Source organism: Zootoca vivipara, chromosome 8 (genome assembly GCF_965207765.1).
Source record: "Zootoca vivipara chromosome 8, rZooViv2.hap1.1, whole genome shotgun sequence".
NCBI classification, from domain to species: domain Eukaryota; kingdom Metazoa; phylum Chordata; class Lepidosauria; order Squamata; family Lacertidae; genus Zootoca; species Zootoca vivipara.
In genome coordinates this window covers 48,020,922-48,045,160 of record NC_142591.1, presented here as the reverse complement: position 1 = coordinate 48,045,160, position 24,239 = coordinate 48,020,922, and the positions used below count along the sequence as shown (strand labels likewise).

At 41.5% G+C, this 24,239-nt stretch overlaps 1 protein-coding gene across 6 annotated transcripts in view; it reads right to left on the bottom strand.

Annotated features, from left to right (window-relative positions):
- SPIDR (scaffold protein involved in DNA repair) overlaps positions 1–24,239 on the bottom strand; it is a 182,306-nt gene that overhangs the window by 116,716 nt on the left and 41,351 nt on the right. For all 6 annotated transcript variants that reach the window (XR_015951481.1, XM_088675475.1, XM_035126454.3 and 3 more), the window contains one exon: positions 582–838. Coding sequence is in view for 5 of the 6 variants with exons in the window: in XM_088675475.1 (XP_088531601.1) it covers positions 582–838 (257 nt within the window). In the remaining variant the exon portion in view is untranslated. The remainder of the gene's footprint in view (positions 1–581; positions 839–24,239) is intronic.

The following is a 24,239-nucleotide window of genomic DNA, read 5'->3' as shown; positions in this document are numbered from 1 at the left end:
CGCTTAGTCATGTCCGACTCTTCGTGACCCCGTGGACCAGAGCACGCCAGGCACTCCTCTCTTCCACTGCCTCCTGCAGTTTGGTCAGACTCATGTTGGTGGCTTCGAGAACACTGTCCAACCATCTTGTCCTCTGTCATCCCCTTCTCATTGTGCCCTCCATCTTTCCCAACATCAGGGTCTTGTCCAGGGAGTCTTCTCTTCTCATGAGGTGGCCAAAGTATTGGAGCCTCAGCTTCAGGAACTGTCCTTCCAGTGAGCACTCAGGGCTGATTTCCTTAATAATGGATAGGTTTGATCTTCTTGCAGTCCATGGGACTCTCAAGAGTCTCCTCCAGAGTCATAGAATCATAGAGCTGGAAGAGACCACAAGGGCCATCCAGTCCAACCCCTAGAGAACTATAAATGAATTACCGTAACTCATGACTTACAGTGACTTAAAATGGCCTGATTCATGACTTAAAATGGCCAACCCTTTCAAAAAGCCTTTGAATGTTAAAACTCTTAGATTTTGCTCATGTTGAAATTACTCTTGTTATTATTACCAGAATGCTACAATGAAAAAAAAATAACATATATACCTCAGAAATTTTCTTTTCTTTGCAGAATCTTCTGGAGTCTTCAAGCTCTTGTCTCTCTTTTTTTCTGGTGTCTGTAGAAGCATCTGAGCAGATTTTAACCAGTCACTTGCTGACCTTCCTGTATCTGTTTCAATCCCTGCTCCAAAATTGAACTCGGGCTTTTTATGGAATTCTAAATCAGCAGCTTTAATTTCTGCTTGGCATTTTTCCAGACTTTCACTGTCTGATGAATATTCTGAAATTTCTAAAGAAATTGTCTGCATAAAAGAAATATAAAATTCATAATTACAAGAGAAGCAAACCAAATGTCACATCAATTAAAAGGAACACAAAAATGTATTGTTTTGGCAAGCAGTACTAGTAATTTGTCCAATATATTGAGAAAGTCGTAACAGTATTAGATGTATGCATTTGATAAATCAAAAGCTTGTCAGAAAGCAATTTTTTTTTTAGTCATTGGCAGAACACTGGTAAAGGAGCCAAATGAAACTTCCAAAGCAGGGAGTTCCATGTTATGGATGCCACACCCTCACCATCACAATGGATAGGCAGATTCAGTTGGGAAGAGTGGGTCACAAGCCATTTAGTGTTTTAAAGCTAATGTACAGCATTTTGCACCCCTAAACTGTGAACCTGCCTTTAACAAGTGTGCAACCCCATTGGGAAACATTCACAATTCCCACCCCACCCCCAATAATTTCAAATTAGAGAAAATCAAGTTATGCCCAAGAGCCTCTCATGCTAACAGGCTTCTCCAAAAAGAGCTTATTTATGAAGGTACTTAATAAATTACACATGTAACAAATATATGCAGTCTATACTTTGGCACATACAACGTTCTGCACAATATGAAAGAAGTTCAAAACAAGAGAAAATCTGAACAACATGAGGGCTAAATTACAGTTCAGAAGGGAACAAATGGGAATGCAGAAACAGACACTAAAGGGATGCGCAATCCTTACCCCACTCTAAATTGCTCTGACCCTAGGCACCCTAAGCTTAGTTTTGAATGAACTCCTGAATGCCCTCTCCTGAGATGGCTGTTCATTCCAAAAAGAAGGCTAAAGCTATGTCTGTGTAACATGTAGCTTGGCTCTTCCCCTTTATTAATTTAAACCAGAACGTTTCTATTTTAAAAACTTGCACATGCACACTTGTAATGAGCACATGCGGCTCCACATTCATTCCAATGAAGAGTTCAAATCTGTGCACGGCTGATCTACATGTACATGGATCTCCGGATTGGGGCCATTTGACAATGGGCTCCTCCCTCACAGCTTTCTGCTCTTTCGCTTAACTTTATACACCTCTTACCGTATCTTCTTCCTATCTCTATTAACAAACAAACAAACAAAAAATACAGTAACAGATTCCAGCCAATAACATATATCTCTGCAAATACACATTCTGAACAATCATAACGTGCTCAATAGAATATTTGGGAAGAAAACACCACTTTGATTTGCTCAATTTAGCCTTTACAGTGTAGATGAACAAGTGTGTGTGTGCAGAATTGAGAGAAGGGTTTGGCACATAATACAGTAGTACCTTGGTTTAAGAACAGCCCTGTTTACGAATGATTCGGTTTACGAACTCCACAAAACCAGAAGTAGTGTCCTGGTTTGCGAACTTTACCTCGGTCTAAGAACAGAATCCGAATGGTGGAAGGGCACCGGCGGCAGGAGGCCTTATCAGGGAAAGCGCGCCTCTGTTTAAGAACAGTTTCAGTTTAAGAATGGACTTCCGGAATGGATTAAGTTCGTAAACCAAGGTACCACTGTATTTCCAACACTGCTTTAAGTAAAAATTAGCAGCAAAAAAGTATCTCCCTTTGTTTGCTGTTCCTGTCTATTATTTGCTTTGACAGTGTCCCCATAGTGCTGTATTGTCTACATTAAATACTTGCAGTGCATGCCAAATATTTATACTTGAAAATGTATTTTATTTGTTCCATTAGTACACACTCAGAAAAGCCAATATAAACCTTTCCCAATTTACATCTGCTGATTTAAGTTTATGTTTGCACCTACTTAGTTTTCGGTATTGCACACAACATTTTGATCTGGTATTTCAACATGCTACCTATGCCAAATCAAAAGTTTGTTTAGCTTCTCACATTTCTTTCCAAATCACTTTTAATCAGTAGTAAGTACTTGCCAAGTTCTACGTAAGGAACTTGAAGTGACATTTTTGACACATGAAAGCATATGAAGTGAGCAAAATTTTGTAATTCAGCCTGTTCACCTTCCCAATATTATGCTGTTAACACTGATGTTTAAATTCCCCTCTAAACTTTCTAGGGTCTTTTTAAGTTTAACAGTACAGGAGGAGCCAGTTATACTTCACTTCCCATCGCCAAAATGGGGAAGGCAATAACAGCTTATGAAACAGTCTCCTAGTTCCCCCTTTCTATCATTCTATGTATACAATATTTCACATTACTTCCCTCATTTTTTTCATTTTCTCCTCAGAATTCTACATTTTTTATTTAAAAGGCTTTTCTTTACAACCTGTCTCTTTGAAGGATATTTTCCAACCCCCCCCCCCCCAAAAGGCAGTGTTTACTTTTTCCACTCACATTTATATACAAAATCAGATGATCTTGGCCTTAGGACAATAAAACTTACATTGGTTGAAGATGTTACATTAGTGACAAAAACATATACACTTCCCCACCCCCTTAACAACTGAAAATAAAAATTCATATATTTGAACTTTATTCTCTTGTTTGAGGTTCGTAGCATTAAGAAAATGTGATATGATCTAAAATGTGTTTTACATACATTTATTGTGACCAACATAACACAACCTGCATATCATAAATGTGCTGTCATGTGTGTCATTTAAACCTTCTTTTAGAACTGTCATATTAATGTATTTTTAATCTTTTTTTTGGAAGCTGCCCAGAGTGGCTGGGAGAAACCTTTGTATCAGCTAATGTGAAGGGGGAACAATCCTGCTTAGTGCTGGGCTCCTGCTTTGTGCAGTGCTTCAAAAGCTCCTGACAACCAGCTGTTTGCTGGGTGCTTTGGGAGCAGCACAGAGTAACTTTGAGCAAACCCCACCCTTTCAGTCAAGCCCTGCCCTTACTTGTATGACCTCAGGTACAGGGTAGGTGGCTATGGCTTGCTCAAAATGGCCTCATGGGCCAAATGGTGAAGTTTGGTAGGCCAAGGCTAGCCTAGGAGCTGGAAGTTCCCCAATCCTGACCTAGGGATGTAAAAATTCAGCTCAAGAGCTGAAGATCTCTTGCCTTGCCTCAGGGAACAGTCCTGGAAGCAAAGTGTAAATGAATTCTGACATAATTTAAAATAACCACCACCAAAACGGAATAATGTCCCTAAGGGAAACGTGATTATGCTGAAATAAATTGCAGAAGCAGATGCAGCTTCTGAAGTACAGGTGACAACTGACCACCTTTGTTATTTTTGAGTTTGAAACTGGGAAATAAAAAATAAAATTTATTAGCCAGGTGATGCAATATGATATTCATTAGTACAAAATCCTCTTCTTAAAAGGGGAGACTTCTGTGACATTTGTCTTCCCTGCAAATGATAAATGTTGTGTTGAAAAGGCACAAATCTTTAGGGTGTTGCCACAGCGAAGTGTACATTCCTTGGGCCATGACACGGAGTTTGATGCTGTCCTGCAACTTGTGAATGCATAGTAAAGTCACATGCACAAGGTCTTGCTTTGGAGGCATTTATTTGTGGAAGCTCATCAATGTATTTTCGCATGTTACATTGGTCATTGGCCAGAAAAACCCTTTCCCACAGATTTCAATAAGCATTGCCATAGGTTTGACACTTGCCCATGAAACATAAGCTCTTCATGTATATTGCAGCAGACAGTGTGGAAATCAATTCATACTTTAGAGAAAACATTTATCCATGTTACAGTTTGTTTGCTTTTTCTGTTGTTGTTGTTGTTGTTGTTGTTGTGTGTTTGAGATTGTAACACTATTACATTGGTCACATCTTTTAAAACACAGGAAAGCATAGAAACAACCTGTGGCATAGTTCTTGATTATTTTTGTAGTGAAAATAAAGGCAGTTAACAAACCAATAGTTTAATGTTAACTGGAGTCAGGGCCGGCTCTAGGCCTGCCCCCGGTGGCGCAGGGTGCGAGGCCACCAGGGGTGCCGCTGGGCCCGCTGAGAGGCGCGGCTGAGGCTGCCCCCGGCCCGCCTCCGCTGTTCAGCAGCTTCAGGCCACTCTCCGGAGGCGCGCGGGCCTGGGGCCGCCTCCGTCGCACGTAGGGGCGCCGCAACAGGGGCGGGCAGCGCCCCCTGGCCCAGCCCTACGGCAGGCTGGGTGGCGCAGTGCAGCTGCGCGTGCCCGCAGCGCTGGAGCACGGGGCGGGGGGGGCGCCGGAGGGATCCGCCGCGCCACGGCGCCAGGGCATGCTTAAGACGGCCCTGACTGGAGTTAGACAATATTATGTAAAGAAATTTAGAAAGGTTACATTGGTCACTATGGAACTCCCCATCAGTATTTTCTACACTGACAGGCAGCAGCTCTCCAGAGTTTCAGGTAGGAGTTTTCCTGCAGCCCTACTTGGAGATGACAAGCCCTGAACATGGGACCTTCAGCATGCAAGCAGTTGCTGTAACATTAAGCTACAGCTTCTCCTTTGCACATTAAGAAAAGTAGCAGCAGGCTGCTCTTTCAAATGAAAATCTCACTGATACATATTACTTTGATTTTGCAGCATTCCATTTAAAATTGTGGAACATTCCCCCCCCCCCCACTTTTTGGACACCACCTGTGGGGTTCCATTGGTAGTAGTATGCAAAGGAAAAATCAGAAACACACCCATGTTTTCACTTACTTGTTTGTGTGTGCAGTATTGTGGTGACACAGCCCAGAATAAGTAAGGAGGTAGTACAAGAATACTTGGCTAGTTTAGATGTATTCAAGTCTCCAGGGCCAGATGAACTACATCCAAGAGTATTAAAAGAACTGGCAGAGGTGATTTCAGAACCACTGGCAATAATCTTTGAAAATTCCTGGAGAACAGGCGAAGTTCCAGCAGACTGGAGGAGGGCAAATGTTGTCCCTATTTTCAAAAAGGGGAAAAGAGAGGACCCAAACAATTACCGCCCAGTCAGCCTGACATCAATACCAGGAAAGATTCTAGAGCAGATCATTAAGCAAACAGTCTGTGAGCACCTAGAAAGAAACTCTGTGATCACTAAAAGTCAGCATGGGTTCCTGAAAAATAAGTCATGTCAGACTAATCTGATCTCATTTTTTGACAGAATTACAAGCCTGGTAGATGAAGGGAACGCTGTGGATGTAGCCTATCTTGATTTCAGCAAGGCCTTTGACAAGGTGCCCCATGATATTCTTGTAAAGAAGCTGGTAAAATGTGGGCTAGACAATGCTACCATTCAGTGGATTTGTAGCTGGATTACTGACCGAACCCAAAGGGTGCTCATCAATGGCTCCTCCTCATCCTGGAGAGTAGTGACTAGTGGGGTGCCACAGGGTTCTGTCTTGGGCCCAGTCTTGTTCAACATCTTTATCAATGACTTGGATGATGGGCTTGAGGGAATCCTGAGCAAGTTTGCAGATGACACCAAGTTGGGAGGGGTGGCTAACACCCCAGAGGACAGGATCACACTTCAGAATGACCTTAACAGATTAGACAACTGGGCCAAAGCAAACAAGATGAATTTTAACAAGGAGAAATGTAAAGTACTACATTTGGGCAAAAAAAATGAAAGGCACAAATACAGGATGGGAGACACCTGGCTTGAGAGCAGTACATGTGAAAAGGATCTAGGAGTTTTGGTTGACCACAAACTTGACATGAGTCAGCAGTGTGATGCAGCAGCTAAAAAAGCCAATGCAATTCTGGGCTGCATCAATAGGAGTATAGCATCTAGATCAAGGGAAGTAATAGTACCACTGTATTCTGCTCTGGTCAGACCTCACCTGGAGTATTGTGTCCAGTTCTGGGCACCACAGTTCAAGAAGGATACTGATAAGCTGGAACGTGTCCAGAAGAGGGCAACCAAAATGGTCAAAGGCCTGGAAACGATGCCTTATGAGGAACGGCTTAGGGAGCTGGGTATGTTTAGCCTGGAGAAGAGAAGGTTAAGGGGTGATATGATAACCATGTTCAAATATATAAAAGGATGTCATATAAAGGAGGGAGAAAGGTTGTTTTCTGCTGCTCCAGAGAAGCGGACACGGAGCAACGGATTCAAACTACAAGAAAGAAGATTCCACCTAAACATTAGGAAGAACTTCCTGACAGTAAGAGCTGTTCGGCAGTGGAATTTGCTGCCAAGGAGTGTGGTGGAGTCTCCTTCTTTGGAGGTCTTTAAGCAGAAGCTTGACAGCCATCTGTCAGGAATGCTTTGATGGTGTTTCCTGCTTGGCAGGGGGTTGGACTGGATGGCCCTTGTGGTCTCTTCCAACTCTATGATTCTATGATTCTATGATTCTATGATTCTATGACATCTCATCACTTCAAAGCATAAAACCACAGAGGCAGCAGTCAGAATGTGAAAGATTAAACTGCCATGCGTAGGCAGAGTTAACAAAAAAAGACAAACAACAACTAACGAAACTGATAAATCACTGGCTTCTTATTTTTTTTCCACGGAGTGGCAAGCCCAAACAGAGTAAAATAATCAGTCACACAGGACTGACAATTACGCTTTATACATGCAGGACATTTTGTTTCTTAGCACGTAATATTGCAACTTTCCAAGGCACAAGTAGGTAAAAGAACTAAATATTAAATACTATGAGAACCACATTTCTGCATGAAATGTCACACTAGCAGACCTATTCAAACCTAGTTCTACCACAATCACATCTAAAGTTGAGGAGGTTTTAAGAGTTTTAGAGGAAAGGGGACACACAGGTGGAGGGGGATGCTAATCTCTCACTGAGACCACAGCCTGCAGTCTCTCTGCAGGCAGCTCACCCAGGTGTTTTTCTCCTCAGCTGAGTTTTGCTAATGGAAATAAGCATGGTTGGCAGGAAACCATCTGGTGGGGGAAGGCTATGCAGTGATAAGACAGTAGACAAGAGAGGAGCAGACCAGGGGGCAGCAAACTTTTTCAGACCTTGTGGGGGGGGGGCGGACTATATTTTGAAAAAAAATATGAATGAATTCCTATGCCCCACAAATAACCCAGAGATGCATTTTAAATAAAAGAACACATTCTACTCATGTAAAAACATGCTGATTCCTGGACTGTCCGCGGGCCGGATTTAGAAGGTGATTGGGCTGCATCCGGCCCCCGGGCCTTAGTTTGGAAACCCCTGGAGTAGACTCATCTCCCATTACCCGTGCAACCTTTTTCTTTTTGCTTAAAATTAGATTCCGTTCCCATGTTATACGTGGCCAGGGCAGAATCAGTTTTGGCTTGTTGCCTAACACTGATATATATGGCTTTTATCTTCTAAGGGCTGCATGTAAGCTACTAAACATTTTCAGCGTGAGTGGGGGGGGGGAAAGGAAATAGCTTGCTTGCTTGCTTGAAGCCTGATTCACCATATATATTGCCCAATGCGGATGCTTTCTGTAACTGTCGAACTGATTGCTAGTGATGGCTACAGCTGGATGGCTATGTCTTTCCCAGCATGCATCTAACATGACAGCTCCAAGAATATTTACTCAAAAGCAAACCCCATTAATACTATGAGTGGTGTTCAACTAAGTTTTACCCACAATAGACCCCCTGAAATTAGCTTTGTCATGTTTATTAATTTTAATAGGCTAAACTAAGTTGAATACCACCCCATGTTTCAGATTTCAGACTTAGTAATAAAACTAGGTCACCGCAACAAAATATGAAGACAAGGTGATTTGCCCAAAATTACCAACACACCTCTGCAAAGATCTGAAAGTTAGGTATTATGAACTGCACCTCTCAATTCATTGTCTGCAAACCTCAACACCAGGAAGCTACAATCTTCGAAGTCACACTGCTTACTACAAACAAATCTTTAGGCCAGTGCCAACTGCACTGTACCCTAAACTGACATGTCAATTTAGGACAAGCCGCGGAGAAAAATAATATAAATATAAATAAATAAATAAATAAATATATATATATATAGTAGAACTTTAATCAGATCACAACTCATCAGATTAGAATTTAGTTAGAACCACCACCCCTTCTCTTTATAAAAGTGGTTAGTGATCTTTAAAATGTGGTTATAACATTAATATTATGACTCATTATCAGGGAAGATATCACTTCCAGAAGCTGAGCACCTTATCACATTGGGGCATATTATCTCTATGTGAAAGTGGCCATCAATATAAATCCCTAGGCCCATTGCACATTTTTTAAAAATGTTGTAGGTATGCATCTGTCAACTGTATGTTCTGACAAGACTCCAGCCTAAGCATCACTATTAAAAATGGAAATTCATAGAACATTTTGAGGTAAAATTCATAGGAAAAACTGACCAGCAATACCTCTTTAAGCACTGGCAAGTGCCAGATAAGAACATATATTTACACTTTCTATTTCAACCTACTTCAAGAGCTAAGTAAAGGTAATAATAATACCTTTTAATACAAGTTAACACAGAATAAAACAATTATTTATCATATATATATATATATATATATATATATATATATGTTTCCTAAGCATAACATTTAATCTTAAACTATTCAAAATAAATTAGGTTGGCAGAAAGTGACTAGTCCCTCAGCTGTAACAGCATCCAGATCCTTCAATATTTTTACAAGTGAGTGTCAGTGCATTGAAAAAACCACAACCAGCAACCTAGTGCTTTCAAAGTCTTCCACATGCATTATCTTGCTATAATTTTTGCACTGTTTCCATAAGGGCCTGGTTCACACACATAACACAAGCCTTGTTTAATGCTAACTATAGTTATATGTAAGGTATCTGACAGATAACCATTTAAACCAGGCATCCCCAAACTTCGGCCCTCCAGATGTTTTGGACTACAATTCCCATCTTCCCCAACCACTGGGCCTGTTAGCTAGGGATCATGGGAGTTGTAGGCCAAAACATCTGAAGGGCCGCAGTTTGGGGATGCCTGATTTAAACCTTGCTTTATTCTGCACCCCCCACCCCGTGGCCTGGCTTTCTTCTGTTAAAGGAGACACCAGACATAAAGAGTCACATTTCACATGCCACTCTGGAGCTTTCGGGCAGCGCAAACTCCTTAACCATACTTAAGGAGGACATATAGATTGACACCTTATACTAAGTCATGGTTAATTTTAACTAAGGTTTATAAACCAATTACAAATCTTGGTCAATGAGTTACCTTTAACTATCGTTTATAAACCATAGTTAAGCTGCTGGCCTGGATTCACCCATAACGCTAAGCATAATGTATTAACCAGGTAGAAGTATATCAATATTATGAACCCCAAACCATAGAGGTGGCTGCTTGGGAGGGGGGGAGGCTTGCCTGGGGCCACCTAATAAGTTCATGGCAGAGGCAAGATTCAAATCAAGCACTTCACAATTCATAGTCCAGTATTTTATCTACTAATCTGCCAGATCTCTCAGCACAACTGGAGTCCCTTAAAAACTGCTGCGATATGCTCCCTATAATTGGCAACCACCACAAGTTGGAAGTGTTCTTCCCCAAACCCATGCATACAGCCGTATACCAGTGTATTATAATAATCTAGCTTTCACAACTATGAAGGTATGAATAAACTTTCTATTTGAATAGACTCGGGGAAAGTCCCAGGAAGGTGATGAGCCCAACAGTATCATCCTTGGTGCCTCCCTGCCAAGAATTAGTGGAGCCTGAGGAACATTGTTCCATGGTGTATGAATTCTGTGGTCAACAAACATACATGAATTTTTTTAAAAAATTGTATACAGAGTCACCACCATTATTTCAGAAAGGTATACTCTTTACTTCCAGTGCTGTAACAACAGATTTAAAGTAATCTGTACAGTCTCAAGGTTTTTGTCCTCCTGTCATCATTCTATTAATCTTCCACTTCTGACGACACTGACCACATTCATTTCCATGCTCTCTAAATTTTGCACACTGATTCTAGTTATTTTGTTTTTCCATAGTTCACTCCGGGTTTCTTTGTTAAGAGTTCTCTCTTTTCTCATTTCCACTATCAATTGGTGGCATCTAGAGCTTTGGTCTGAGTTCCTTTACTTAATAACAAATCTCTCTTTTGGCTTTATTGTTTTACTTTTGGATCTCCATATGATTTCTATGTTATCTTCCATTATTTCTTTGCCTGTATATTTACCATAGTGAGATTTCTGGTATTTGCTCCATTATTATTTCCAGTACAAACTAACTTACTAAAACAAGTCAGCTAAAATTGAACTTCTGCGTCTACCCTGCCATCCCTTACCTTTTCTCTGATACTAAGTTCTGCTGTCTCTTCTAACGTCTATCTCTTAAATTTGAAACCTCCATGCAACTTCTGCTTTGAGCTCTTTCTTTTACCTCCACAATGTTCACTCAATTCATCTTTAAACTTGCCTTTCTCTCTTTGGCTACAAATCCAAATCCTTGTCCAGTCTCTCATTATTTCTCACACGGACCATTTAAACACTTTGCTCAGCCTTCTTGCCTCTTCTCATATACCTCTTTCCTTCTGACAGAAGCAGTGTGGCAGGGAACTGAGACCAGGATTAAATTTTACCAATCCTTTCTTTGCAAGGAGTGGGAGGAGCGAATCAGAATTCCATAAATTCAAAATAAAAATGCTAGCTCTGCACTAGCAATAGATTTTCAGGAATAAAAAATAGTAATATAATTAAAATGTAACTTAATATAATTTAAAGTTTAGAAAAAAACAAATGTTCAAGAGAACCTAAATTACGTTTTTTCAACTAAGAAAAGGGGAAATCAGTCAGTTTGTCTGAAGGTAAAGTAACATTCTCGTTAAACTAGTGCCAATCTGGAGTAAGACTCACTTGAATGCTCTTAAACATCTCAAGGTATAAAGGTCTATATAGGAAAAATCACCATTGTTTTTCAGAAAAAATGAAGAAACACTATATTGCACATCATTAACCAGAGATTTGAACAACAGCTACTCTGGCAAAATTATTGAAGCAATGAGTGTTTGTCCTTTTATAAATCTGTGTAACATTATTCCATACAGTTTACATGTGCATACTCAGTCAGATGAGAGGACATAATCGGGGAGGGGGGGCTGGTCCCATAGTTGCTTTGATTCATATCACCTGCTTCAACCTTTTCTCCTCTATAAGAGATGGAATTTGCAGTGTTTAAGTGGCAAGGATTATTTTTATCTTGCAGCAACATTCATATTATTCCAGCAATTCAAGCTGCTCTTCCAAAGAGTAGAGTGGAGTAGAGAAAGCAAAGTACTGCAAAGAAAAATAAAAGTGAGACAGAAAGTATGAAGTAGAGAAGCTGCAGCCCTCTTAGAGTTAAATAAGTTATAGTCTCCAACTCTGATCAGAAACTTATTTTATGAAGCAAATCAGGTTTCACAAGTTATACTGTTGGAAGCAGACGTACAGGAAAATGAAACAGGGAGGGGCTGATTGGCACCATCCTGGCAGCTGCCTGCTCTGCTCTCCCAGCCAACGTGTGTGTGTGTGTGTTTGTGTTGCCTGTATCAGTTTGTCCTGTTAGATACCTGCCTGCAGGAAACAGCATGCTTGTGCTGATTGCAGTGATGGTACTGCTTGCTTGATTGCTGGCTAAGTGAATATAGGTAGGATTTAGTCTAGAGCATGCATCCCCAAACTGCGGCCCTCCAGATGTTTTGGCCTACAACTGCCATGATCCCTAGCTAACAGGACCAGTGGCATCCCTTACCAAGCTGGCCAAGGTGGTCTCTGACATGGTGGTGGAGGATTGTAAGCCTAGGTATTTCAGCATCCATGCAGAGACTGCCACTGGAACAAAAAATCTCAACCCCTCTAAAATTAACAAGTGGAAATAGGGTGACTGCATAATTAAGAATTTCCAGAAGTACTGTTTAAAAGGGAAACTTTCAGTCTCCAACATAGCAATACATGCCACAGCACCAGTCTTACAGACGAAAATCTTATACTTGGAAACAGATTTCCAAGCACAACACACATACATATTGAATCAGTTAAAGGACCAAACTACATATTACATGGAGTTCTAAATAACATTCCTGTCACATCTCTTCACCCACCCCCCCCGCGAAAATAATGAAAAGCAGTTGCAAGGCAGCAGAAAAAGGAGCTTTGAAAGGGAAAAGGACAGCTGTACAAAGATGGCACTTAAGCCTTACTCAGCACCTATTTTTCCTCTCAGTATTTTTATTTATTTAAACCATTTTGTTGTTGTTGTTGTTGTTTAGTCGTTTAGTCGTGTCCAACTCTTCGTGACCCCATGGACCATAGCACGCCAGGCACTCCTGTCTTGCACTGCCTCCCGCAGTTTGGTCAAACTCATGTTCGTAGCTTCGAGAACACTGTCCAACCATCTTGTCCTCTGTCGTCCCCTTCTCCTAGTGCCCTCAATCTTTCCCAACATCAGGGTCTTTTCCAAGGATTCTTCTCTTCTCATGAGGTGGCCAAAGTATTGGAGCCTCAGCTTCACGATCTGTCCTTCCAGGGAGCACTCAGGGCTGATTTCCTTCAGAATGGATAGGTTTGATCTTCTTGCAGTCCATGGGACTCTCAAGAGTCTCCTCCAGCACCATAATTCAAAAGCATCAATTCTTCGGCGATCAGCCTTCTTTATGGTCCAGCTCTCACTTCCACACATCACTACTGGGAAAACCATAGCTTTAACTATACGGACCTTTGTCGGCAAGGTGATGTCTCTGCTTTTTAAGATGCTGTCTAGGTTTGTCATTGCTTTTCTCCCAAGAAGCAGGCGTCTTTTAATTTCGTGACTGCTGTCACCATCTGCAGTGATCAAGGAGCCCAAGAAAGTAAAATCTCTCACTGCCTCCATTTCTTCCCCTTCTATTTGCCAGGAGGTGATGGGACCAGTGGCCATGATCTTGGTTTTTTTGATGTTGAGCTTCAGACCATATTTTGCGCTCTCCTCTTTCACCCTCATTAAAAGGTTCTTTAATTCCTCCTCGCTTTCTGCCATCAAGGTTGTGTCATCTGCATATCTGAGGTTGTTGATATTTCTTCCGGCAATCTTAATTCCGGCTTGGGATTCATCTAGTCCAGCCTTTCGCATGATGAATTCTGCATATAAGTTAAATAAGCAGGGAGACAATATACAACCTTGTCGTACTCCTTTCCCAATTTTGAACCAATCAGTTGTTCCATATCCAGTTCTAACTGTAGCTTCTTGTCCCACATAGAGATTTCTCAGGAGACAGATGAGGTGATCAGGCACTCCCATTTAAACCATTTGTAAACTGCTTAATATTTTTAAAATATTGAAGTGGTATAGACATAAAACAGTATACTATATAATTAAACCAAAAATACAACATAAAACCAGTTAAACAGTAGTATAAAAGCATTCAAAAACAATAAAAACAAGGATTTAGCTAAAACATACAGATAGAAACAGGGTCTGATCTTATGAATGAGGAAAAATCTGGGCAAAAAGGTATGTCCTTACAAGACGGCAGAGGGAATGGCATGCCATAGTAGAGTGGCAGTAGTGGAAAATGCCCATTTCCCGGTCACTTATGTCATTCTGTAGGATGTGATGCCCCATGTACAATTTCCTCAGATGATCTAAATGACCATTCACAAGGTCAGAATGGTCCTGAGTTGTTCAAACATTTATATGTTTAACAAGACTTTGAACATGGCCTGTTAGCAGATTGGCAGCCAGTGCACAACTCAAAAACCTGCATCTCTAAAGCTGCTCTTTTCCCCATGGGATAAAAGATACTGTTATAACCCAACCCATTGTATAGCCCAACAGTTCTCTGCAAATTAACTGCACAGTTGGAGCATTCCAATTGGTTCATTCAGTGAAGGAACAAATCTTGGCAGGTCCTTTACGAAAAGGGGAAATGTGCCATGCCTTACACATGGAGAGGTACATATCACTCACTATTGACAAAGAGTACACTCAAGTGAGAAGAGAAGGAAGGGAAGTCTTAAACTAACATACAGTCCAGGGGCATTTCAGAGTCCTTGGTCACTCAGGCCCTACAATCTCATACACCCCACCATACTAAAATAATACACCATCATCTACATCAAGGGTGTAAACTTTCATACCCAAGGGCCAATGCAATCACCCAGGCCTCTCTATTGCTTGCCTGGCTGTGTCTGGCCACATCCATCACAAAGAATTCTCTATGAGGTTAATGTGGCCTGAGGATGAAAAAGGTTCCCCGATCTGGTCTACACTTACATATGGCAGGAAGCTAACCTAACAACTAAAAGTTGTGAAAAGCTAAAGCTATTTCGTTTAGGTGAGACATACTTTTCTTACGAATATACTTTTGTCATGAATAAAGCAAACCACATTCCAAGTATTCTAGGGACTTTAAATACAGTACAGTTATAACTCCTTAAATATATGTGTTGTTTGAAGTATCTTTCTTATTTAATACACACTTTGCTTCTTAGGAGAAAAATGTGAGAAAGAAATGCAAACAATTTGTGTCTGCATTATGTCTGATCTTCATAGGGGAATGGTGAATTTAAAAAGTGGAAGTTGTCATCCTGTTTTTCTCATACTGCCGTTAATCATCCTGTACTGCCCTCCCCCAAAAAGGGGGGCAAGAAAAGGTTGAATATAATACTCAATGAAGTTCTTTAACAAAGGCTCCAATTGCAAACACATATGCTCTGGAATAAGTTCCACTGAACTGAGCGGGACTACGTGTTTAGCGTTGTCTTGAAAAGTTAGTGGAACAAAAAAGGATTACAGCTTCTAATCTAACTCTAAGTCTCTATAAACTTTTTACTAACTGTAAATTTTTCAGCTGTTCTTAAAGGAGAATTTATGCGGAGAAAAACAAAGTTTTGTCAGTCTCAAAAAAATCTCTTAAAAAACAAAGACCTCTTAAAAACAGACACAGAAAGTTTAGAAAATATGTTACTTGGATTTGAAACACTTTTTAGTTCCCAGAAGTATGATGGATCAATGTGCTTTTCTATAGCATCCATTTTGCCCTTTTTTTTTTTTAAAGAAATGCAATTCATGCATGACAACTTTTCTATAACATCCTGAGCACTACTTACTACCTGCCTATCCATCTAAAAGTAGCCTTATTTGCCTATAGGAAAAAACTCCGAAATTCACAGATGAACAATAAGGTATTAGGACTAATACAGATCGAACACAGATAAAAAGGACAAGAGGACAATGATGACAACAATTAAAGATCTTTGTAGAATAAACCAAAAATATTACACTTTATTTGTAAAAGTTCCAGAAACTACCATACAGAAAGGAAATAGAACAAGGAGTTCTCACATATTAAGTGCTAGGTTTAGAGAAGTTAGAAAAATTGAAAGTTTAAAATACAGAAGCAGTTAATACTTCTTAAGCATTAAGACAGACAGAGGCACCCAAAAATAACAATCTTGATTACAGAGGAATGTGAAACATTTTGAAAAAAATAAATGTAAATATTTTTGAAGAGATAACAAAAAGATACTATACCGTGTTTCCCCTTTTTTAAGACACCGTCTTATAACTTTTTTTCCTCAAAAAAACACACGGTGTCTTATTTTAAGGGGATGTCTTATTTTTTTAATTATGTTTTTATGGTACCTTAAGGCCTCCTTGGCCGGGCCGGGCTAAGGGCTCGGGGTGCTGCTGGGTGCTCTGCATGGTGCTGCTGGGCGCTCTGCGCGGCGCTGCAGCAGCAGCAGGTTCCACGCACCGAGGCGACAGGCCGCTGGCTCTTTGCTCTGCCCAGCGCTGCCGGGAGCTCGGCGCTGCAGCGCGCTCCGCTCTGCAGCCGCCGATTCCGATGGCGGGGCGGCAGGTCTCCTAGGCCAGGAAGAGGCCAGGCCGCTGGCTCGGTGCTCCGCCCGCTGCAGGGCGCTCCGAGCACTTGGCGCTGCAGAGCGCTCCGCTCTGCAGCTGCCGATTCCGGCGGCGGGGCGGCAGACCTCCTCGGCTGGGGCAGGAAGAGGCCAGGCTGTTGGCTCGGCGCTCCGCCCTGCAGCCGCCGATTCCGGCGGCGGGGCTGCAGGCCTCCTCGGCTGGGCAAAAAAGAAAAAGAAAGCTAAGCCGCTGGCTCGGTGCTCCGCTCTGCAGCCGCGGCAGGCCGATCCTTTGCGGAGCAACCCTTCATCTGCCCGCGCCTCAGCATGCGGGACCCGGGAGACGCTGCAGCGGGGAGAAGAGGCAGCGGTGGCAAAGGGGGAGGAGGCGGTGGAGGGGGAGGTGGCTCCGGCTTCGCCTCCTTTCCTCCCTTGCAAGGCTCCTCGGCAGCTCCAGCGGAAGGCAGAACCTCAGGCTTGGGAGCCGCCAGCCGGCACTCACTGAAGGGAAAGGACCCAGCATGCCGGCGACGTGGCTCGCGTGTCTGTTAGCTGCCCCCACCGCTTGGATTCACACCGCCTCTGCCATTTTCCTGGGGCGCTGCACATGCCCGGCAGCAGCACGGGGGGGCTTCCCTCCGCCTTCGTGTCCTCCCTTCACAGCCCCGACAAACCCACCGCCTCCGCCCCTACCACCGTGCTGCGGACCCGGCTCGGTGGTTTCGGAAGAGGGAGCGGGGGGAGGGCCCGCTTCGGCAGAGATAAGAACTCTCTCACGTTCTGCGAATGCGGCAGGCACCCCAAAACTAAACTAACTAAAACAACAACAGGGGGACGAAGAGCATGCGGGGTGGCGGAGCATAGCGAGGCTGGCCACCCTCAGGAGCTCTATCCAGGGCCGTCTTAGGTATGGCTTATTTTCGGGGTGTGGCTTATATTTCTCAAATGCTTGAAAATCCTGCTACGTCTTATATTATGACTACGTCTTAAAAAGGGGGAAACACGGTATGTGCATCCTTGTAATACTGAAAGAAAATCAAAACATTTGGCAGGTGATCTCCTAAGCCCTAAGGATTAACTGACATCAGTATCAATCAACAGTGGCTTTTGGGAATCGCTTTGCTCCATGTCCTGTGTATAAACCTTGAAGCAGCATATCAGAGCCTGAAGAAGAATAGTATTGTCAACGGGGCCCACAGAAGATGGCTAGTGGTTTCCAATGCTTTCATGAATGCCTAAGTTGGATTGCCTCACTATACTTGGACATCAGATGGGAATGGGAATCAGTTCTTTCCCAAGCTGGAATCCCAGAACTGCCTACCAAATACTCAAAAATGAAAGATATAGTTGTCACAGGAGATTTCAACTACCCTGATATCTGTTCGAACTCAAACTCTGTCAAGAATGTAAGGTCCAACAAATTCCTCAATTGTCTTGCTGACAACTTCATTTCCCAGAAGATGGAAGAAGCAACAAGTGGATCATCTCTCTTGGACCTGGTCCTCACCAACAGGGAAGAACTGACTGATGAAATGACAGTATAGGGAGGAAGTGACCATGTCCTCTTGGGTTTCGTTATACACAGGCAAGGGAAACCTGAGTATAGTCAGATATGCACTATGGACTTTAAGAAGTCTGATTTCCAAAAGCTTAAGGAACTACTGTGTGAAGTCCCATGGTCAGAATACTCAACGGGAAGGAAGTCCTAGGTGGATGGGAGTCTCTTAATGGTGAAATATTGAAGGTACAAGAATAGATAATTCCAACAAGAAAGAAAAGTGGGAGGCATCTAAAGAAACCAGTGTGACTGCATAAGCTTACAGATGAGTTGAGATATATAAGAAATTGAAGAAAAGTGAACTCACAAAGGAAGAGTATAAACGAGTAGCCAACAGTTGCAGGGAAATGGTCAGGCGCGCCAAAGCTCAGAATAAACTCAGGCTTGCAGGAAAGATTAAAAGCATTTTTTAAAAATTATTTGGCTATGTCCGAAGCAAGAGGAAGAACAAGCAAATAGTAGGTCCCTTGTGTGGAGAAGAGGTAGAAATGCTACTGGGTGACAGAGAGAAGGCGAAACTGCTCAACACCTACTTTGCCTCGGTCTTCACCCAAAAGGAAAGCAATGCCCAACCTAGCGATAACAGAACAAACAATGCAAGGAGGAAGCTGCAGCCTAAGATAGGAAGAGGTGGTAAGGGAACACCTAGCTACTTTATATGAACTCAAATATCCAGGGCCTGATGAGCTGCACTCAAAGGTACTAAAGGTACTACCCCAAGGAGTTTGCGGGTGTAATCTCAGAGCCTCTGTCTATAATCTTTGAGAATTTATAGAGAACAGGTGAGGTCCCAGCCGACTGCTATCCCAATCTTCAAAAAAAAAAGGGGGGGGAAGAGAAGGTAACTACAGTGGTACCTCGGTTTAAGTACACAATTGGTTCCAGAAGTCTGTACTTAACCTGAAGCGTACTTAACCTGAAACGAACTTTCCCATTAAAAGTAATGGAAAGTGGATTAATCCGTTCCAGACAGTCCGTGGAGTACTTAAACTGAAAGTACTCAAACCAAAACGTACTTAAACCGAGACTGTACTGACTGGTGAGCTTGACATCAAAACCAGGAAAGGTTATAGAATAGATAACAGTAAGTCTGTGAGCATTTAACAAATGATGCTGTGATTACTAAGACACAGCAAGGGTTTCTCAAAAGCAAGTCATGCCTGATAAATCATATTTCTTTTTTTGAAATGGATTCCATCCATGTCCACTGGCATGCATCCGTAATTACTAATAACCTATCAACACATGTGGACCTTAAAGTCAAAAAGGTTGAAGTAGCAATCAAAAGAGAATTCCCATGACAGAAAGGTCAAAACAAGATCCAATAGCTATGAGACAGACTAAAATGATTTATTTCCATGAGGTGAAAATGAAATGCTGATTTCTCATAAGTAGAGTAGAAATATTAATATTTGACAAATGATCAAATTGATTCTTCATTTACATAGAGTGGCCCTCTTTAATACAACGTATCTAGTAGAGGCATTGATTCTGTACTGATTCCGTACTGTAAGCATTATGTAATGTTTTCTGTAAATAAACTATATAAAAAAATTTCATCCCGAGCCTCCACCTTCAACCCCAAAAAGCAATAATAAAATAAAACAAATGACAATAGAAAACTTTCTGTTATCTGGCACTTCTGGGCATTGATTAATCTATAAAAACCTTTTGGATATATTTGGATTATGTACCAGAACATTACAACTTGATCTACTTCTCATTATTTAGGACACAAGGCATAGTCATTTCCTTCTACAGTTCCTCAATTTAACAAGTGATGAAATTCAAGCACTGTACTGAACATAAGAGCCGTCCTGTCAGATTAGAAAGTAGACCCATCTTATCTAGTACACTGCTTTGAGTAGTGGGCAAGCAAATATGTCAGGGATGTCCACAATCAGGGCATGAAGGCAATTTATCTCCCACTGTATATGTTCTTTATGTTTTTGCATTGCAATGGTTCCAACAATTAGACAAAAAGGCAGACTGTAATGTTAAAAACTTTGAATTCATATAGGAAGTTGTTTCTCCCAGGGAAATTGCAAATTCACCTCAAAGGGGAAGTTGCGGAACAGAATTAAATGTTCTAAACAATTTAGACGTCAAAGAATCAAGGTTACACCCAGAAAGAAAACCATTAATTGAAGAGTTTAGAGCATTGAACACTTAAAAATCACTTGCTCATATATTCCTAATTATTCCACAAAAGGTGAGAGATATAGAGGAAATAGCACAACAATTTATTCATTCTTCAAATTCCACCTTTCTCATTGCCATCTTTTTACTGCTGGGCTGAACTAACTCATGGTTAAATTTGGCTTGCTGTGTTGTGCGAACCAGCCCATTGTCTGCATAGGTCATTTCTTGATCCATACTGAGAATATATTTTTAATGGGCCTAAGAATAGAGGTGCTCATAGAAATCAATGGAGAAATCCAATATAACAATGTAGTTGGGAACAGGCACCAGTGTCCCCCTGACCCCCCAAAAAAGACAGCAGCAAGGAGGAGAGTTTCTGTTCTAACACTACTCTTATTAGTGTAAGAGTTTTTTTAAAAAATGACCCTGCTAATGTAACATCCAAAGAAAGTGCAGTTCAATGTCTCCATAATGAGGGTTGTCAGAGGCTATGGCTGTGAGAGTAGCTTATGACAGTCCTACCATGTAATTTCCATTTAATTTCCATGTAATTTAGCTCAAACTGAATATTGCCCAGAGTAGCTTGTAGCATTTCCAGAGTTGTCCAGAGGGGTTGGTATGGAACTGAAAGAGTAGCTTATAACAACCCTACAATGTAATTTGCTTTTATGCCGATATTGCAGGGTGTGGGGCAGCAGCTAGAGAGAGCAGCTTACAGCAGCCCTGCACTGGATTCCACAGTTAATATCACAGATCAGAGGCAGGCCTGTGGCTGCTTTGGATTCCAGTTGAAAATTGTTCATAACTCTCAGGATATACCAAAAGTCTATCTACTTAATGCCTCCCTGAGAGATCCTTCTAGACCACATCAAGCAGTCAGCTGCATATAAAAACCTAATGCTCCACTGTCTTATATGCAGATTTTAAACTTTCAAAAATACACATGAACCAAGGCCCAAGTTGCAGCATGGGACCTACTCTGATGCAAACTTTCCTTTTCTTGATCTCCAACAGCCACTCTCAGGTAAAACACACACACGGGGGAAGAGAGAGAGAGAGAGAGAAAGCACTTCAACATGTTGTTCTGTGCCCCCTCACTTGTTTTCATTTAATTTATTTTAGTCTGAATTTCAGGCAAACCTAACAGGGAAGTCTTCTAAGTCAACATGCTTGGGATTTCACTGCCCAAAGATCATGAATAAAAAAGACTCAAAATTTTGTTGGAAATGTCTAGAATCTGAGGGTACATTTATTCACTTATGGTGGAAATGCTACTGGGCAAGGGAAATTTGGGAAATGGTCTATAACCAGTTTTTTAAAAAAATTTAGCTTCACATTCCCTAAGAAACCGAAAGCATTCCTTCTTGGTATAATTAGAAATGAGTGGTGCCCCCAAAAGCCTATACTGTAAGCTATTTTTAAATGCAACAACAGCTGCAAGCACAGTATACGCAAGATATTGGAAACAAACAGTGATCCCAGAGAAATAACAATGGTTAAATAAACTAATTCAATCTGCAGAGCTTGCAAGTTTGACATCTAAAATAAGAAAAATAGATGATAAATAGACACAGAGTGAATGGGAGTATTTGGGGGAATATTTACAAAAAATTGATCTTAAATTTTGGGAAAGATAAAGATAAATTCCAGGTAGGAAATACTTCCTGACCAAGTTGATAATGTAAAAGATATGATGAGATGGTTGAAAACAAGGTGAATGTAAGGTGAACTTCTCAGAATGCTGGGTGAGAAGTCCAAAAGAATTACTGTACAGTATAAATATGGAAAATGATATATGACTGAAAACTTATAAATAAAAAAGTAAAAAGGTAAACTTATCTCTTAAGAAAAACCCACGAAGAGGACATGTCCATTTCAGAGTTCACCTTTTACAAAGTTGTAACCTACCTCGGATTTAAAGTGGGATTAATATGGATGTTATGATTCATTTTGGGGTCAGAATCCACAAGGGCTCTTCACATTATTATTATTATTATTATTATTATTATTATTATTATTATTATTATTATTATTATCAGACACATACATACTCAACCATTAAAAAACAACAAGATGTCCAAAGATCACTTCAACACCTAGAAGAGGAACTGGAACATTTTCTCTCTCTCTCTCTCTCTCTCTCTCTCTCTCTCTCTCTCTCTCTCTCACACACACACACACACACACACACACACACACACATTGTGGCCCATACATGAGAGACAACAGTTCATAAAAAAGGATTTAATTTAATTAATTTAATTTTTAAAATTGGATTCATAGAATCAGAGCTGGAAGGGACCCTGAGTATCCTCTAGTCCAACCCCTTGCAATGCAGGAATATGCAGCTGTCCCATATGGGGATTAAACCTACAACCTTGGCATTATCCGCCTCAAATATGTGGTCATAGATTTATTTATTTATTTATTTTTAAATGAACATCTATAGTTCAAAGCACCTACTGACCTCAGTTGTGATCTCTATAGGTCAGGAATCTCTATTTACGGTAAATCTGGCAGACTGCTCAAAGATATGGAAAACAGTGTTGGATCCAAGTTCTTTTTTCCTTCCTGCACTGTTTTGTAAGCAGTGTGTGTAGCATAAGGGGATTCAAACCCCTGCCTTGCATGGAGTGGAGATGGGTGTGTGTGCCATGGCATCATCATGTGTGCTGTCTGCAATGGGGAGCTGCTCTGGAGGCATGCTTCATCACTGCAAGTACATGGGTTCTTTCCACGTTCGCGTCCTGCGTATGCTTAGAACTTGGAGTCCCCACAAAAGATGAGCAGGGGGAGAAGGATCCCTTGTCCCCACAGATCTCCACACTTCCAGTGCTCCAGACATCCATGCCCCAAGACCAGAAGTCAGTCTACACAGGAGTTGCAAGGCTCCTGACCAACTCTTAAGACTCGCCCCCACCTTACAACCCCAAGGTCTGAGGAGACAGGGGCATCAGGGCCACCAGCAAAATACCCATCAATCTAAATGTGAGGCTGCTTGGGAAGATAATGAAGTATGTGTAAACACTTAATTGGATCAGGCTAGCTGAGAACCTGAAAGGGATGAAACTTCCAACTCCTATACTGTGTAAGTTTTCTGCCTGAGTGGAACTGAACTGAGAAAATGGACAGTGTAGCCAAAATGGGAGTAACACCATGTCCTCTCTGTGATACAGTAATGTCACTTCTGTAACATCACCATAACACCTCATGAATTATGGGCACTAGCAGCATTGGCACAAGCATGGGATATGTGCTGCTGCTGCTGATCCATCTCGTGGAACAGCATGTATTTCCTGTTCTGGGCTGGACATATACAGTACATAGTGAGTGTTGTACTGACACAGCAGCAACATCTCTCCCCCCCCCTAACATAACTTGAGCATAGGACTGCTTTGTTTGTTACCCCACCTAAAATAGAGGCACATCATCACCTTCATCAATTTTATCATCAATTTAAGTGTCAAAATAAGACATCCATCTCTTGTTTTATTTCCACTGTAGCAGGGAAGATCTCAGATAACTAACGAGTGTATCTGGAGGAGATCTCAGATTGGGGTGTATGCTGTTATAGAATTGCATCACTTGAGTTTTGGAAAAAAAGAGTATTTTAACTATTTCCAATTGTTTGTGGATTTGATTAAACTCTTGTTTCAAAAGGCAGAGTTTTTATGCACGTATAGTGTGCTTTTTCTCTCTGTGCTATGATTGTTTAGGTATATTGTATTTTATATTTGCCTTATTTATCATTATTATCAGAGGCCCTTCTGCAGTTGCTCCCACCATATGAAGTAAGGAAAGGGGCAACGGGGAAATGGTTTTCTCTTTAGAGGGACCTCAGTTCAAGAATGCTCTCCCTAAGGAGTGGTCTCTTGGTGTGATCAACTGCAGATTGCCAGACCAATTTTTTAAAAAAACTGTCCAGAATTTAATTGTGAGTTTTCTGCTTGCAGCTGCCTATTAATGTTCTGAGTAAAAGGTAAAGGGACCCCTGACCATCAGGTCCAGTCGTGTCCAACTCTGGGGTTGCGGCGCTCATCTCGCTCTATAGGCCGAGGGAGCCAGCGTTTGTCCGCA